The following is a 16,252-nucleotide window of genomic DNA, read 5'->3' on the forward strand; positions in this document are numbered from 1 at the left end:
TCTGTGTGAGGTTTCTTGTGTTAAGCAAACAGTTGTGTTTAAATCTTCAAACAAATAATTGATACACCTGAACTAGACGTTTGATTTATTTTATTGCAAAAGAATGTGAAGAATTATGGGATTATTATGACTATACTGAGCGCAATGGGCTTGTTTTGGGGTCCTGCTTATTTTTCTTCTTGTGAAAATAACCTAACTGCTGATTATTCAGGATGATATCAAAAAGGGCGAAATCTTACCGTCATACCTTTCAACGCCTTCACTAGCATAAAACCGAATGGTCTCCTCGTGTGCTATACTGCTTGTATGGCACAGAAATCAAACTACATACTATTTTGGTCTGAGATGGGTTTGAGTTGTCTGCATTGTAGTTTAAAAATAAGAGGCGACGATGTCTCTTTAACGCTTTAAGCACACGTGAGAGCTGTGTTTTCTATTCATTGTACCGCGCAGTCGACCAACGCTAGCATAGGACTTGTGCTTTGCAGCCCCGCTCTGCAGTTGCAGCGATGTTAAGAGATGCTGCTTAATTCAACGTCAGATCAACTTTGATCAATATTCCCCCGCCGCTCCAATTGGAGGCGCATGTTCAGATCCGCTCCTCACTTCACCACCATCTTTGCCAGTGTGAAATAGTCCTATTTTCCTCTGGCAAAATATTTTTACCCCTCGCCCAGCTCAGTCGTTGTAACTGAAACGTTTGAAGAGGGAGGGAGGAGGAAAGAGGGACATAGCGGGATTTACATCCAGAGCAGTGCATCTGCCTTTTCCAGGTCGCTTTTAAGGAATTGAAATCAGACAGAAAATGGGACCAAACCTTCTGCAGTCTGTCTTCCTAATACTCAACGTGCTTTTTCGCGCAGCCTTGAGTGCTTTCCCCAGCAATGTCCAAATAGGTAAGTAACTCTTGTATTAAGTGCTGTGTATTAATGTTGTAGAACTTCACAACCAGCTGCGGCAAGTAGGATCGTGGAGAGCAGCTTAAATGTATTAAAATAAATGAAGTCATTCCTAATTGAAGCCAATAAAGGGGGTTTACTTTAATCCTAGAAGAAAGTTAAACTGTTTACTGTTCGCGTTTTCCTTAAACACAAAGACATTTTAATCTACATTATAACATATCTGCCGTATTGTGAGATGGAGCGGAGATAAAATGAGGGTTATGCGGCACAGGTCGATTTAATTGTTTTTTTTAATTCTGTATAGGGGGATTGTTCGCAAGAAGTACAGATCAGGAAAATAGCGCCTTTCGATTCGGGATTTACCTTCATAACACGAACCCAAACATTTCCGAAGCTCCATTTGCTCTCACCCCACATGTCGATAACCTCGAGTCTTCCAACAGTTTTTCGGTGACCAATGCTTGTGAGTACTGTTGTGCAGTTCTCATCGCGTTTGTACTATAGCGCTGAAATTTTGGAAAAATACCTGCCTCAAAAGTTAATGAAGTCAGTCTAGGGATTATCATTAAGCTGAAAAGTAATTGAAAACATCCTAATTCCACTGGTTATTTATCTTACCGATCTAGCTTCATGCATGTAGCGATTCATTGACCTCTACAGCTCGCTATTGCCTGATGTTGGTGAAGCCCGTGTGTATTATTAAGCACATTGAGGCAATTCAGATCAGTTGATGTTTTGCAAGCATGTGGCCATTTAATCTAAAATGACTATTAAGGATAAAGCGTTTATATTTGACAGAACAGGGAGGGCAATGTGTGTGTTTGCCTTCAGCCCAATCTATGCTAATCGCATTAGACTCTGCTAGCTTCCATAAAGACATTTCTGATGAAAAATGACTTGGCTACCGTTTGCAGATTCTCTCCAGCACCTTTTTTTTACCCCGGACTCTGCAGTTGTTGCAAGGTCCTCGCTCATTAGTAAGCAGGTCTCGAAGCACTTTGTTGCGCTATCATTTGAAAATAACCGCTGTCTGAAGCTGCGCACCTTTATCCCAAATGCTCTGATGTGATGTGTATGTGTTAGAAATACAAACTCCGCGTTGGCAGCAATAACCTTTAGTACGGCAACGTTTGTTACACCTCTTGCCTCTTCAGACGTGTTGACCGTGTCTGTTTAAAAACAGGGGAGGTGGAGAGCGGTTTCAGTGCGGAATCTAACCGATCCTCAACTGAATTTAACTGTGCACACGGTCTTCGTGTCCCATTCATTCATAGAGCACTGCTGTAAGTGTCCCACCAAGATGAGGCGCTGTATTTCTTCCGCGTTCCTTGTACAGGTCTCACTCAACATAGATACTCAAGTGATTGTATAAACCTTTTATGTAGTAAGCGTTTGATACACGCTAAAATATGCTTCGAAAATTAACAGTGCCACAGTCAATCAGTAATGAGGACTTGAAAGTTCTCCCAGGTCTTTTTGTCGGCTTTATATTACCTTCGCCTGATTTTATTCCTATTGTGCAACCCGGGGCTAATACAAAAGATTTCTCATGAATCGAGTTCTGAAACCTCAAATGCCCAGGAATAGATTATACTCCAGAGAGTGAAGGTAGAATGCGGAAAAACAGTGGACCTTGGAGACCGTGATCACGGGCGGGAGAATTTACTGGTGAATTGACGTATTGGCTGGCGGCAGGATGGGTAGAAAGTGCTAGCGAAGTTGCTACTTTACGCCTCAATGTGGAGCTCGCCGCGTCTCTCAATGCTCAGCAAGTACCAAGGTGTGAAGTACGAGAGCCCTACTCAATGCAAATATGTTTAAATGTTAATCGCCAATGAGAGGTGCCATTAATCATCTCCCTACCCACCCACCCCCCCCCCAAATAAAGTGATGGGTCTTTGCTACTAATACACGGTTGAAAAAAACACCGTTCGCTTCCGACCTGAAAAAGGCTAATTCCACCCTTTTCTCTCTTCCGAGTTCACCTGATTTTAAACTCCCACCAGTTTCTGTTTCAGTCCCAAATGTTCAAGAATTCCTCCCGCTCTACTAAAATAGCGTGCATACCAATTTGAGGTCGGTTCAAGCAGTAAGGTGCACCCCACACCTCTTTAAAAAAATGGAAACACTTGTAAAATATTTAGACACTCGATTCAGAACAAAATTGAGCGACAGGACAGTTTTGTTTTTCGTCTGTTCCTGCTTTCTGTGCGCCATGAAACTTATCACAGGACTCCCAGTATCGTCACGGACGACATTCTGTAAACATTTGGGTGGGTGGAGGAGATGCCCGGTAGTTTGAAAATAACCCGACATGCTAAATGACACATTATTCTTTACCTTTGCATAACTTCCGACGAAACTACAAGGAATACGACTGCTTCTCCACATGAAGGGCACCATGGTATTCTACAAAATAGGTCGCTCCTTTAACTATCCGTAATTACGTTTATTGGAGGCAATGTGGGGTTGGTTAAAGATTTTCAGATCAAATTTAATTTCATTATTAAATACAAATACAGGCGGGGATTCTGTTAGGGCTACTGGTGAGTAATTTTGCACCGTTTTCAAAATAATTTAAATTTCAAATAACCGTTGGACCTTGATGAAGGACAAATTTTGTTGGGAATTGAGGACTGACAGCGGATATTAATCACCTTGAAATGGAACCAATAAACGTGACCCAGAACGCAAGCACAACCCCCTTTGGACTCGGAAATGTGCGTGTCCATCCATCCATCCATCCCGTAGCATGCTATTCCGTACGTGTCGAGGGCAATGAGTAGCTCACACTGTTGTATAACACATGGCAGCCGTAAACACAGCTGAGAAAGTACAATGATGGTGTGTATACCGCACACACACACACGACTCCGACCTGAAGCTTTCTCATTTTTGCATTGTTGTCCTTCTTTGGCGACAAAATTGCTCATCTGTTATTCTGTCATTTAACTAATGGTGTGAAACACAGTTCCCTGGGCTGTGCAGTTGCGTCTCTCCTTCTCCGCTGCTTGGTGGATAAGCATTCTATTGCTGCATACCCAACTTGCCCTATTTTTGTACTTCGAAAGCGTTTTCTGCAACAGAACGTTTAGAAATAGAGATTTAGTATTTGTACATTCTATGGAGACCTTTGGATATAGACCCCTCTTACACAATGAGCAGCATTTGTGAAGTTCACTTTATGATTTCGATTAATTACTTGCCTTCTCCTTTAACTCGTATCAAATTGTATAAATGATTACTGGTTTCTCAATTTCGATTTCCTCTCGGACCTGTAACAGGAACAGAGTGCCAGCAATATAATTCAATTCTTAATCTAATATTTGAAACCTAAGCATTGCACAAAGTAATTAATGGCTAACTGGCAGATTCTCACATTTTGCATCTATTACATTCAGGCTATATACGTTTGTAACCTATCAAGCCTAAAGGATTCAAATCGCAGTTCCGGAAATGAAAGTATGCATTTGGCAACCACTGCAGTATATGTAAAGACTTTTAGTCATTGCTTCTGTTGCTTATATGGAGCAATACTGGGTCATGTTTTGACAATCATTATATTTCCCTGTCAGCATAAACTAGCCAAAAACACATCTAATCAATTGTGTGACAACTGCAAGATACCATCGATGTAATGCTGCTGAATGGGGTGCGATTGCGTATTGTGTAGATCATCCTTTTTCTTGCATATTAAGAACATTTACTGAAAAATGCTTGCAAGCCTATTAACTCCCACTCTTTGGAATGAAACAAAATTATTTTAGTAAATTGATGGCATTTTAGAAGCACTTCATTCTTTAAAACAATCACTCCTCTTAAACAGGATTGATTGTGTTTCCTTAATCTTTTAACAGTTTTCTGATGTTGACATACACCACCCAATGCTTGCATTTCGTAACTTTTGGTTTACAGTCACTGAAGCCATTTTGTGATTTCATCATCTTTTTTATGAATGCACAAGTCAATGATGTTGATATTTCCATGTTCTTTTACATCTCTCCAGTATAATTTATGAAAATAGAGGTTTGTGTGCCAAAGTATGTAGATCAAAACTTTGTTTTAAACCTTGGCATATCAAGCCAGTGGGGTTGATATGTCATTTATAATAAAAATAAGCTTAGGTCTTCTAATAATTGGGCTAATTAGACATTAATGAATGTGTGTACAGGTGTTGCCCCTAAAGCAAAGTTCAGAACTGATGGTAAAAATTTCCATAGCCATCATCAACTTTGAGTGTTTTCCCATTTTTGTCTAAATATAATAAATGTTAAAAGTCAAAGCTGGAAAGTTGTTTGTGGATTGCCAAATATCAGTCTAACTTTGTTCTGATAGCTCAGTAAATAACAATTGAAGTAAAACTTTAACATTTCAATCATTAGGTTCATACTCTGACGAGTAACTAAATAACAAAGTATGAATCATTCAGTTAATTTCTTCAACTGTTATAATCTTCAGGTGAGAATAATGGAAAAGTGTGCAAAGAAACAGTGAATTTATTAGGCAAGGCTAAAAATAAACACACTTTTTACAATTCAGATTTGTGGAGGTCATTAAAGTATGGATTGTATTCAGAGGAAAGGAGTTAAGTGATTGTGTGAACTCCAGCAGAGGTTGCTAGCAGTAGTGCAATTTGCCTGATGGATTTAACCTCCAAAGCAGCGATTATACCTCTTTGAGTCATTCTATTAGCAATGTCTGTGTATGCGAATTATGCTTTTCACATACACAAGTGTAAGGAATATTAGCTGGCTAGAAGCCTCTGCTGGAGTTCGCAGCCTTCACTTAGTCCACGTTTCATTCTGTACAGAATATTGCTGGTTTTGATTGTGTAAAATAACACATTCTTTCCAACTTCAGAAATGTTAATATATGGTATATAAACCATGTCATTTCAATATTTGCATGTAATTGTGATCATAAACTCACCATGTGTTATAACAATTTCAATTCAACAGAGTGGGCGTGTGAGTAAACAGCTAGGAAATCAGCTGCTCCGTCTAGATTATGACTTCCGTTTATATTATTTTAGACCAATTAATTAGCTTTTGCCATATGATTTCTCAGTTTGCAGTCTTCTACATTGTTCCACTGAGGTATTTCCAAAAGAGTGCAGAATGGTCTTGTCATATTATATTCACCCATAAGTTGTTTGCCTGACTGAACAGCCTTTTCTGCTTCCCTCAATGGATTTATAGTAATTAGTCGTATGTTATTTTGCACAAGGTTGACAATTTGTCACAATAGTACTTCCACACAATTGACATTGAATTTACTGAAAAGCTGAACCCTGTCTTCAAAGATACCAGTGAGCCAGGTATCTCTGAGCCTGTATTGCTTACAACATGGACCTCCTGTATGAGTAATGAGTGTCAGGAGGGGAAAATCTCCATGCCAGAACAAATCTATAATGCTGAAGTTTTGCCTCAGTGACTTAATAATTTTGTACTCTGCTTTCAACAAGCAATATATGTCACCAGCCTCTGGGCATGCTAAAAAGCATTATTACATCCAGCAACATGTCTGTAAACAGTCTGTTCTTGAAAGTAATTTATCACCCAATGAACTGAGAAGTGTTTCATTGGGATTTTTTCCAATTTTTTTAATGAATTCTGGTAGCCAAGCTTTTAATAGCTTTCAAAGCCAAGCCTGGTGAATATCACACATGCAGTCATTGATATGTCTTCATTCATATTGCCATCACTTCACTAATGTAAAATACCATTCTATTATTTTTCTGAACTCAAAAATAAGTCCTGTGAAGATTTATAGCAAACACCAGGCTATGAAATTCTTCAGTCTAGCTACATAATCAAAGGCATCCACACAATTTAAATAGTAAAGCAAAAATATCTTTATCCATTTAAGAAACATTTGAAATCTGTTTTCCATAAATGTATCTTTGTTTATATTGATATTTCCACCTTTTCTGACCGATGGATAAAGTTTTGAGTATCTTTTTGTATGTTTTTCTGCCCAACATGAAAGCTTTCCTCAGCAAGTTTATTTCTGGAAATCTTAAGCGTTATATACAACTCAGCTGAAATGCATGTACAAAGTGTTTTACTACAATATTATTGAAGCATGATGCTCTATATTTTCAAAGTTATTATGTGCATTTGATAAATTTTGTTTAAATCTATAAGCTTTGTTGTTAGTGAGCTTATCATAGTGTATTTATCAGAAAGCCTTGTATATAAAATAAAACTTGCACATATTAGAAAACTTTACATACAATGAAATGTTTTGACATGGTAATTAACATCACAATGAAGGAATGCATCAATGAAATTGACTCCAGTGAAAAGGAAATACAGTTATTTATTCAGAATTTTTTAAAGTAGTTGTGTAGAACTTAGTATCTAGATTGAGTATATTTTAGAGTTGGACTTACTTTGTTCATCTGGATTCTGACAGCAGAGATACTGGTTAATCAGTTTTGAGCAAGTTTTAAAAGAAATTACTGGCTTTGTGTGGGTATGTATAATTTGTGTTTGTGTGTGCGCATATAAGATTTTCTTGTACATCTCTAATGTAATTTAATATGGTTAACTGAGAAACATAATGTTCATTTTTCATTTAAAATTAACAAACTAATTGCAGATCCAGTTATTGAGATAGACAAAAGTATGATGGATATTTGATATCCATGGATTTATGAGGGAAAAATTGTGGAAAGTTTCTTTTGTTGTAGGGCATCATCACTAAATGCGTTGAATGGTGCAAGGTTACGGTGATGGTTCGGTGGACATGAAAGTCTGTACTTTTTAAGTGTATATTTACTGAATGTAATTATAAAGTCATGAAGACAGCAACACTCTTCAGCCTACTAATCCAATTTACTAGCATTTGGTCCACAGCCCACTATACCTGGACAGTTCTAGTGAATTTAGAATTTATTTAAACCTTACATCCATCCCACAATGCGAGGGAATTAAAGTCATTGTGTTATGACTCTGTTGCAATGTACAGACATGTGAATTTAAAAATCTAATGGCCTGTAATAAGAAGCTGTCCTATAGCCTGTTGGTCCTGGCTTTACTGCTGTGATGATCTTCCAGGCCTTCTTTCCGCACCTGCTGCTATAAATGTCCTTAGTGGGGTGAAGTCCACATCTACAGATGCACTGGGCTGTCCATACCACTCTCTGAAGTGCTCAGTGATCAAGGTTGGTGCAGTTTCCATACCAGGCAGTGATAGAGCCAGTCAGTATGTTCTCAATGGTGCCCTGTAAAAGGATTTGGGGGCCCATGTTGAACTACTTCAGTCACCTGAGGTGGAAGAGATGCTGTTGTGTTTTTTTTGCCACATAGCTGGTATGCACAGATCATTGGTGATGTGTATACCAAGGAACTTGAAACTACTCACCCTCTCAACTGCAGACCCATTGATGTTGATTGGGCCAAGCCTGTAGTCCACAATCAGCTCTTTTGTTTTTGGACATTGATGGAGAGGTTGTTATCCTGGCACCTCTGTGTCAGTGTGTCAACCTCTCCTCTGTAGACCATCTCATTACCGCTAGAAATAAGGCCAATCAAAGTTTTGTCATCTGCAAAATTGATCAGCAGATTGGAGCTGTGTGTGGCAGTACAATCATGGATGTAAAGGGAGTAGAGAAGGGGACTCAGGACACAAACCTAGGGGGCACCTGTGTTGAGGGTCAGAGGGGAAGAGGTGAGGGAGCCCATCCTTGCCACCTGTCGGCGATCCAATAAGAAGTCTAGGATCCAACTGCACAAGGTGGGGTGCAGGCCGAGGTCCCTGAGCATCCTGTTTAGTCTGGAGGCAATTATGGTGTTCAATGCTAATTTGTAGTCCCGGAACAACATTCTAACGTATGCATCCCTCTTCTCCAGGTGAGTGAGGACACTGTATATTCAGATGCTGCTTTAAATGCTGTAAGGGTATGTGCCTCTACTACCTTCTCAGACTGTGCATACATGGCTTCAACCAATCTTTATGTGGAATAAAAACATTCTTCCTGTGATTCTTACCCTATCCTTAACTGCAATCTATTCTATGTATAACACTCCTAACTATATACAGCTCTATCAAGTTCACTGCCCCTCCCCAATCTTCTCCACTTCAAAGAAAACAAACTCCAATGGTGTAGTCACTCCTCATAACTGAAATGTTCCATGCTAGGTGACATTTTGGTAAATCTCCTCTGCAGCTGCATCCATATTGTAGCTCAGTGATCAGAGCTGAATAAAATATTCCAGCTGCTTCCTACCTAGTGATTTATGAAGTTGCACTAAGCCCTCCATGATTCCTATCTCCATATCTAAATACCAATGAACAAACAATAATTGCCCCAGCACCCACCCTTATGATACACTGCTGTTCACAGACGTTCTGACAAAAGCCACCAGCCACCATCCACTATCCTGTATGCCAATTGTGAATCTGATTTGCCAATTTGGATCTCATGCACTCTATGCTACTAGACCAGCCTTCCATGTGTGACCTTGTCAAAGGCCTTGACAGAAGTCATGCAAGACACATCATCTGCATTGTCTTCATCAAAACATATAGTTACTATTTTAAAAAAAGGTCAATTAAAATAGTTGAACAGTATCACCCATCAACAAATCCATGCTGGCTATTCCTGATCAATCCTTGTTTTCCCAAGTGTCAATTACTCTTGTCCCTTTGAATTTTTCCCCAATAATTGCCCCACTGCCTACTGACATTAGAATTGTTGTCCTATTCCTGCTGCCCTTTATGAATAAAGGTACCTTTGTTTGCTTCTTCCAGTCATCTACACCTAACCTGTGGCAAATTTGTAGCATACAATATTTCTGACATTTATTTTTGAATGATAAAAATGGGAATCTCAATAAATGCTAATAAAATAAAAAGATCGCCTTTATTTTTAATTTTCCCTCTATCTATAAATCCAAAATTTCACTTCCTTTTTGTTTTCATTTCTGCACTGATTTGGCACTGAATTCGCCTGTTCTAGTTTATGTCGTGAACTCTGAATCAACAAGCATCCTCTTGTCTGACCTCATGACAATAAAGCAAGAGGTCGGCTTTCAAAATAAATTTATTATCAAAAGCGTATGTCACCATATACTACGCTGAGAATCATTTTTTTGTGGGCATTCACAGTAAATATGAAAAAAACACAATAGAATCAATGAAAAACTGCACACAACAAAGACGGATAAATTCAATGCACAAAAGATAACAAGTGTACAAATACAAAACAAGAATTGAGAACCTGGGTTGTAAAGTCCTTGAAGTTAAGTCCTTAGGATGTGGAATCTGTTCAGTATTGGCGTAAGCGAAGTTATCCACTCCAGTTTAAGAGACTGATGGTAGAGGGTAATAACTGTTCCTGAATCTGGAGGTGTGGCTCCTGTACCACTTTCCTGATGGCAGCAGTGAGAAGAGTGCATGGCCTGGATGATGTGATCGTGCTCCTTCTAGATTTGCTCAATAGTAAGGAGGGCTTTGCGTGTGATGGACTGGACTGTGTCAGACTGTACTTTGAGGAACAGTTGCAGCAATACCATGGCCCCCACCTTCCTAGTACCTGACTAGTGATGTGTTCTTTTGATTCCTATTGACTTCACCCTTACTAGGGCTGCTTGTTCCTCTCCATGCCTTGTGGCACACCAGCGGCACCCTTGCCATTTCTTTAGTATTTGTCTGTTTTTTTTTGTTTTAGGAGGCCATGGATGGTAAGCATACAAGGAGTCAGCTGGATTTACTAAGGCTGCTTAATGCCAGTCTAATGTCCCCTACGTCAAGAGCAATGGAGCAGTCATCCACTTCACTTATAGACTTCAGCAACAGCGATTTGCTGATTGACAGTGAACTGACAGGACAGTATTTAGCCCCGATTAGATCTGTCCTGCATTCAATTGGGGTATACCTGGGCAATCTGCACATTACTGGGCAAATGCTTTTGTTAGTACAATACCAGAAAGGCTTGGTTGCAGACCTGGCTTCAACAATAAGATATGTCATTGTCTTTGCAGTTTGTAGCTCACTCATCCTTTTCTTAATGTTGATTGAAATCAGTCTTCAATAATAATGGGGTCCTCCAAATGGGTTAAGATCTATCATCTGCTTGGCAGTTCTGACTGAAAATGGATGAAAACACTTCAGCTTTGCCTTTCGTAAACAGATCTATTGCAGAAGAAGCAAATACAGTCATTGAGTACTACAGTAGAGAAACATATAGTACTTTCAGCCCATCTACTCCATGCTGAAGCCATGGATCTGCACCTGGGCCATAGCCCTCATACCCCTCCCATCCACATACCTATTGAAATTTCTCTTAGATGTTTAAATTTAGCCAGTGTCCACCACTTCCACTTCCAGCTTGTTCCTTACTCATCACCCTCAGAGTGGAAAAAAATCCTCCTTAGGTTCCTCTTAAATATTTCACCTTTCACCCTTAACACATGACCTCTAGTTCCAGTCTCACCCAACCTAAGTGGAAAAAGCTGCTTGATACCTATATCCCTCATAATTTTGTATACCTCCTCAACTCCAGTTGATAAAGTTCAAGTCTATTCAGCCTTTCCCTGTAACTTGGGTCCTCCAGCCCTGGCAACATCCTTGCAATAATTTTTCTGTGTTCTTTCTGTATTATTGCCATTTTCCTTGTAGGTACGTAACTGGAACTGCACAGAGTGCTCCAGATTAGTTCTCACCAAAGTCTTATCCAATTTCAACATAACATCTTATACAATTTCAAATATTCATGATCTACCAGCAGCAATTAGTATTCCAGCTGTTTACTGCCATGCAGAGCTGTATGATTCAGTATTTTGTTGGCATGTGGGATCATTAGTTCTGTCATGCTGCCACTATAGTCAAAGCATGGGAATAGCACGTATCACAGCTTTTTGAGTAAGCTTACCATGCTCTACAGAATGCAACACACACAAGATGCTGGAGGAAGTCGAGAAGTCTGGGAGCATCTATAGAAGGGAATAAAACAGTTGTTGCTTTGGGCCGAGACCCTTCATCAGAACTGGAAAGGAAAGGGGCAGAAGACAGAATACAAAGGTGAGGGAGAGGGGAAGGATTGGAAGCTGGCAGTTAACCCATTGCTAAGGATGTTTTAAGCATTTCCGTCTTGGCCCTGCAATGTACATTTGTAAAATGTGCATCAAAATATTGAAATGTGCATCATTTCCATCAACAACCAGTACTGAGGATGTGCTAGGAGACAGCCCATAAATGTCACCATGTTTTCAGTGCCAACATAGTATGAGCACTACTTGCTAACCCTAACCCTGTACTACTTCTGGAATGTGGGATGAAACGGGAGTACCTGAAGAACACCCACAGAGTCACAGGAACAACTACAAACTTCTTGCAGTCAGTGGTGGAATTGATCCCCTATCGCTGACACTGTCATAGCATTACACTAACTGCTTTGCTACCATACCACTCTGATCTGGATCTCTGGTTTACCAGCTTGGTTATAAAGCCAGATTGCTACTCTGCTCAAACCTCCAGTGTTACAATCGTTCCATCTGATTGGTTGTGGGGATGCTTGCCCCTCTGCTTGGGACCAGATAGTTACTAAAAGATTATCAACTGCACCTTGATTGACCTTCCACATAATGTAAATGGACAAGTCACGACATTGGACACCCTGATGCAGCAACATTTGGCCTGTGTGATTCAATGCTATATTAATCTTTAACCAAAATTTGCTAACTAATTTTGTTGAAATGTTCTTCAAAGTAACTTTATTAAAATATCCTATTCCAAATTATTTGATGAAGTCATATTAACAGCTGAATATGTTAACAGTTGGGTTATTACCATTTTCTGCAGTCAGAATTTAATTAGAGCAAAATCATGCCAGTGTGATATTAGTGTATGAACTGTTCAACACAATAGTATGATTTTTTAAAATTCACTCCCTAACTTTATTAAATATGATATATTTATTAAGAAAGTGCATAGCTCAATTTCACTGTGCATTCTCTTCAAACAAATCTTAATTTTCTTTAACTGTGTAGTAATTGTTGAAACACAAAACAGATAATAACTTCTTTTAAATGAGTATGTTGCTAAAATACAACTTTTTAACTCATGGGTATCACAAGTACCACAGACCTGTGAAAACGTGGAATAACTTTGGCAGCTTAACAACACATTGTGATATAGATGGATTGATGTCGTCCTCTGCGGTGAATTTGAGCAAGATGCTTTTCAGAAGAAAAAGAGAATGCAAGGGTAAACCATCCTCAGAACATTTTGGTTAATGCCTAAAAGCCGCTCAGTGCAAATTTGTCAGGTACCTTAGCGTTTAGTTCCTCGTAATTTTGGTTGGTGAATTGTCTGGGTTACAGTAAAGGAAGTACCGGTATTCACAATATGTGGACCAGAACATTTCCTTAACTTTAAACTAGGCAGCATTTTCCTTTGTATTTTCTCTGAAAAACTTTCTCAAAGTAGAATATAGTATTTCAATCAAATGAAATTGAACCTTTAACAGTTCAGAGAATTTCTCTGGTGAGATGTGATGGTAATGGTAAAGCCCTTGTATGATTAACACATCTATTCCCTTTGTACTTGAAATAGCTCAAATTTATTCTAAAAGCATATAATCTCATGGGTAATTTGTCAGGTCGCCTTACAAGTTTGATTACTGCAGTTTCAGAGAAGTTCAAAACAAAGTATGCTCGTTTTATCCAAGAGCTACTCAGACATCTTGGAAATTCCTACACACACTGTTAGTCACGTAGTATTATCCTTAAAGAATTAGCAGCCATAGTGCAGCAATGTCTCTTTTTATTCATTTTCAAGATCATTGGTAAGCAAGATTGCACATCTAAATTTCCCTCGTAGGTGGTGGTGAGCTATCTACTTGAATTACTGCAGCGTTTCAGGTGAACGTATTCCAACAGCACTGTAATGCAGTTCCAGGATTTGTACCCAGCTCCAGTAAAGAACTGGTGAAACATTAACAAGTCAGTATGTTGTGTGATTTGGAGCCACAGGTGGTGGTTTTGTTGTGCACCTATAGCCCTTGCTCATTCTGGAGTAGCCTGTGCAAGTGATTGCCTTTTGTAGATGGTGCACACTGTAGCTGTAAATCACTGGAGATGAAGGCAACAAATGTTTAGGATGGTTGATAGGGTTCCAGTCAAGTAGGGTGTCTTTTACTAGGTGGTATTGAGTTTCTTGAGAGCTGTTGGTGCCGTATCTATCAAAGCAAATAGAGATATTTCAACACGCTCGTGACCTGTACCTTGCAGATGGTAGAAGGGCTTTGGGGTGCCAGAAGGTGACTTATTGGCTGCAGGATGCTGAGCCACTGATCTACCTTTGTAGCCATGGTATTTATATGGCTGGTCCAGCTGAGTTTCTGATCAATGATTATACCTAGAATATTGATGGTGGTGGATGGCAAGGTCCTGGAATGCAGTTAGTCTTTCACTTATTGGAGATGGTCATCATCTTGCACTTCTGGGGCATAAATATTACATGCTACTTAACACCAGAATGTTGAACCTATGTGACCTCCAACAACTTCAAATAGCTCAATTCATATCTTTTTAAAAAGAACTCAGAAGATACTTTGCATCTACTGGTGAGCTCCTCTATGCTTACCAATGTGAAAGGAGCTAAGTAAGTACTTACCAGCAAAAACTGGTGAACTGGCCAAACTACCTTTAAATTGGTCTCCAATTTGTCTTTAACTTTGCTTGATGTATTAGATGTTTTTGAACGCATGTAGCTATGTCCAGTCCCTGGTATGACCACTTGCTGCCCCAGTACTTCTTCAGTGACGCCTCTTTATTTCCCTCAGTTACACTACCACATCTCCAGCTACTTTTCCTATTTATCATTGTGTGAATTTACTTATGATAGCTGCCTGTCTTTTATGATCCGTTCCATTAGTAGGGCAATGTGTTAAAATTGTAAAGATGATTGAGAGCAAAATGGATAAGCTCTTAAGGAACCTGTAGAATTTCAATATTGATCATTGCCCTGCCCTAAATTACAGTGGCATGGACATAAGCATCACAGTTGTACAAGAGCTGTGAATTATGAAGGAAATGATCAGCCAAAATTGGTGATTGTTGGTGTTGCCCTGCAGCAAAGTGAAAATGTATAGACATTATTTGAGCACAATTGGACCATCTTGAGGTAAAATCAACTGTCAAACAATCCATTTCAATGATTCCCACACATAGAAGGATGACTTGGGCAGGACCTGCTGGTGCTGATACCCTTGGCACTCTACCCCTGCAATAGGTTGCTGTCAATAGTTGATACTATCAATGTACTCTGCAGTCAAATATCTAAAAGTTGTTACTTGCCATATGTGTTTAAATGTTTGTCATGTCGTTCATGGCATTTCTGTAGCTAATATAACCACTCTATCCTTGCATACTGGAATAGAGTATTATAGACCACTTAATTAAAAAGTAACCATCTAATAAGTCTAGAATTTTCTGGGCCACTTTAGCCCAAGGTAGCAGCAAAAAAAAGTTGAGATTGAATCAATCCCTGTGTTTATAATTTGTTTAAATTTACTTCCTGGTGAAGAGAAAATTAAGTTGGGTGTGAAATGGATGGATTTAAGCTGGGTTGAAGTTGCACACTGTTCTTTTTAATTAAAAGATCTGACCCTGGTGAAGGCAATTGCTATCAGGAATGTTCTTCAAATACTAACAATTCTGCATTAAATTTTACCTTACCTTTCCAAAGAAAGTATTACTGTCCTTATTGAAAATTCTCATTTATTCTCATTCAACAAAAATATTATTGTGTCAATAACCAAGAAGCCATTTTAGAAAACCATAAATTTAAAATGCACATTTTTAAAAATATTGTCAAGGTAAAGTCAAGCTTGAGTAAATACCAATCACACAACAATTCTCACTCTTACATTTTGTTTGGCAATGTCAATCCAAAAATACTGTCCTAAGACCTGCATTAAGTGTGGAGCTTTTAGGTCACCTGATACTTTAACTGTAATATATTATCCATAAGGCAAATATTTAATAAATGTATTAATTTTGTGCAATCAAGTTCATCTAATGTTCACATGGTCCATGCTGTAAATTATTTATAATGCAGCAGAGCTAATTTATTTTATGCATTTTATTGTCCTGCTCTCTGTAAAGCAATCCACTTAATTTGAAAAATATACCTTACAGCTCTGCTAGCACTACCTAAGGCCTTCATTATAATTCTATGCAGTGTTATTAGCAATAGAAGGTAAAAGCATGTTCTGCAGACTGGCAAGAGGATTCATCACTCTGGGGGTAATCAACTGACACTATAAAATGAAGAGGGAAATGAAAAAATATTAGATTAACAATTAATTTAGAAAGAATCAAAGTAATATCACTGAGGCA

At 38.8% G+C, this 16,252-nt stretch overlaps 1 protein-coding gene across 4 annotated transcripts in view; it reads left to right on the plus strand.

Moving 5' to 3' along the window:
* Positions 1 to 530: 530 nt before the first annotated feature.
* LOC140734275 (glutamate receptor 3-like) overlaps positions 531 to 16,252 on the plus strand; it is a 358,588-nt gene continuing 342,866 nt past the window's right edge. For all 4 annotated transcript variants that reach the window (XR_012100505.1, XM_073058015.1, XM_073058016.1 and 1 more), the window contains exons 1-2: positions 531 to 896; positions 1,207 to 1,365. Coding sequence is in view for 3 of the 4 variants with exons in the window: in XM_073058015.1 (XP_072914116.1) it covers positions 806 to 896; positions 1,207 to 1,365 (250 nt within the window). In the remaining variant the exon portion in view is untranslated. The remainder of the gene's footprint in view (positions 897 to 1,206; positions 1,366 to 16,252) is intronic.

Source organism: Hemitrygon akajei, chromosome 10, assembly GCF_048418815.1.
Source record: "Hemitrygon akajei chromosome 10, sHemAka1.3, whole genome shotgun sequence".
In the NCBI taxonomy this organism is placed as follows: Eukaryota; Metazoa; Chordata; class Chondrichthyes; order Myliobatiformes; family Dasyatidae; genus Hemitrygon; species Hemitrygon akajei.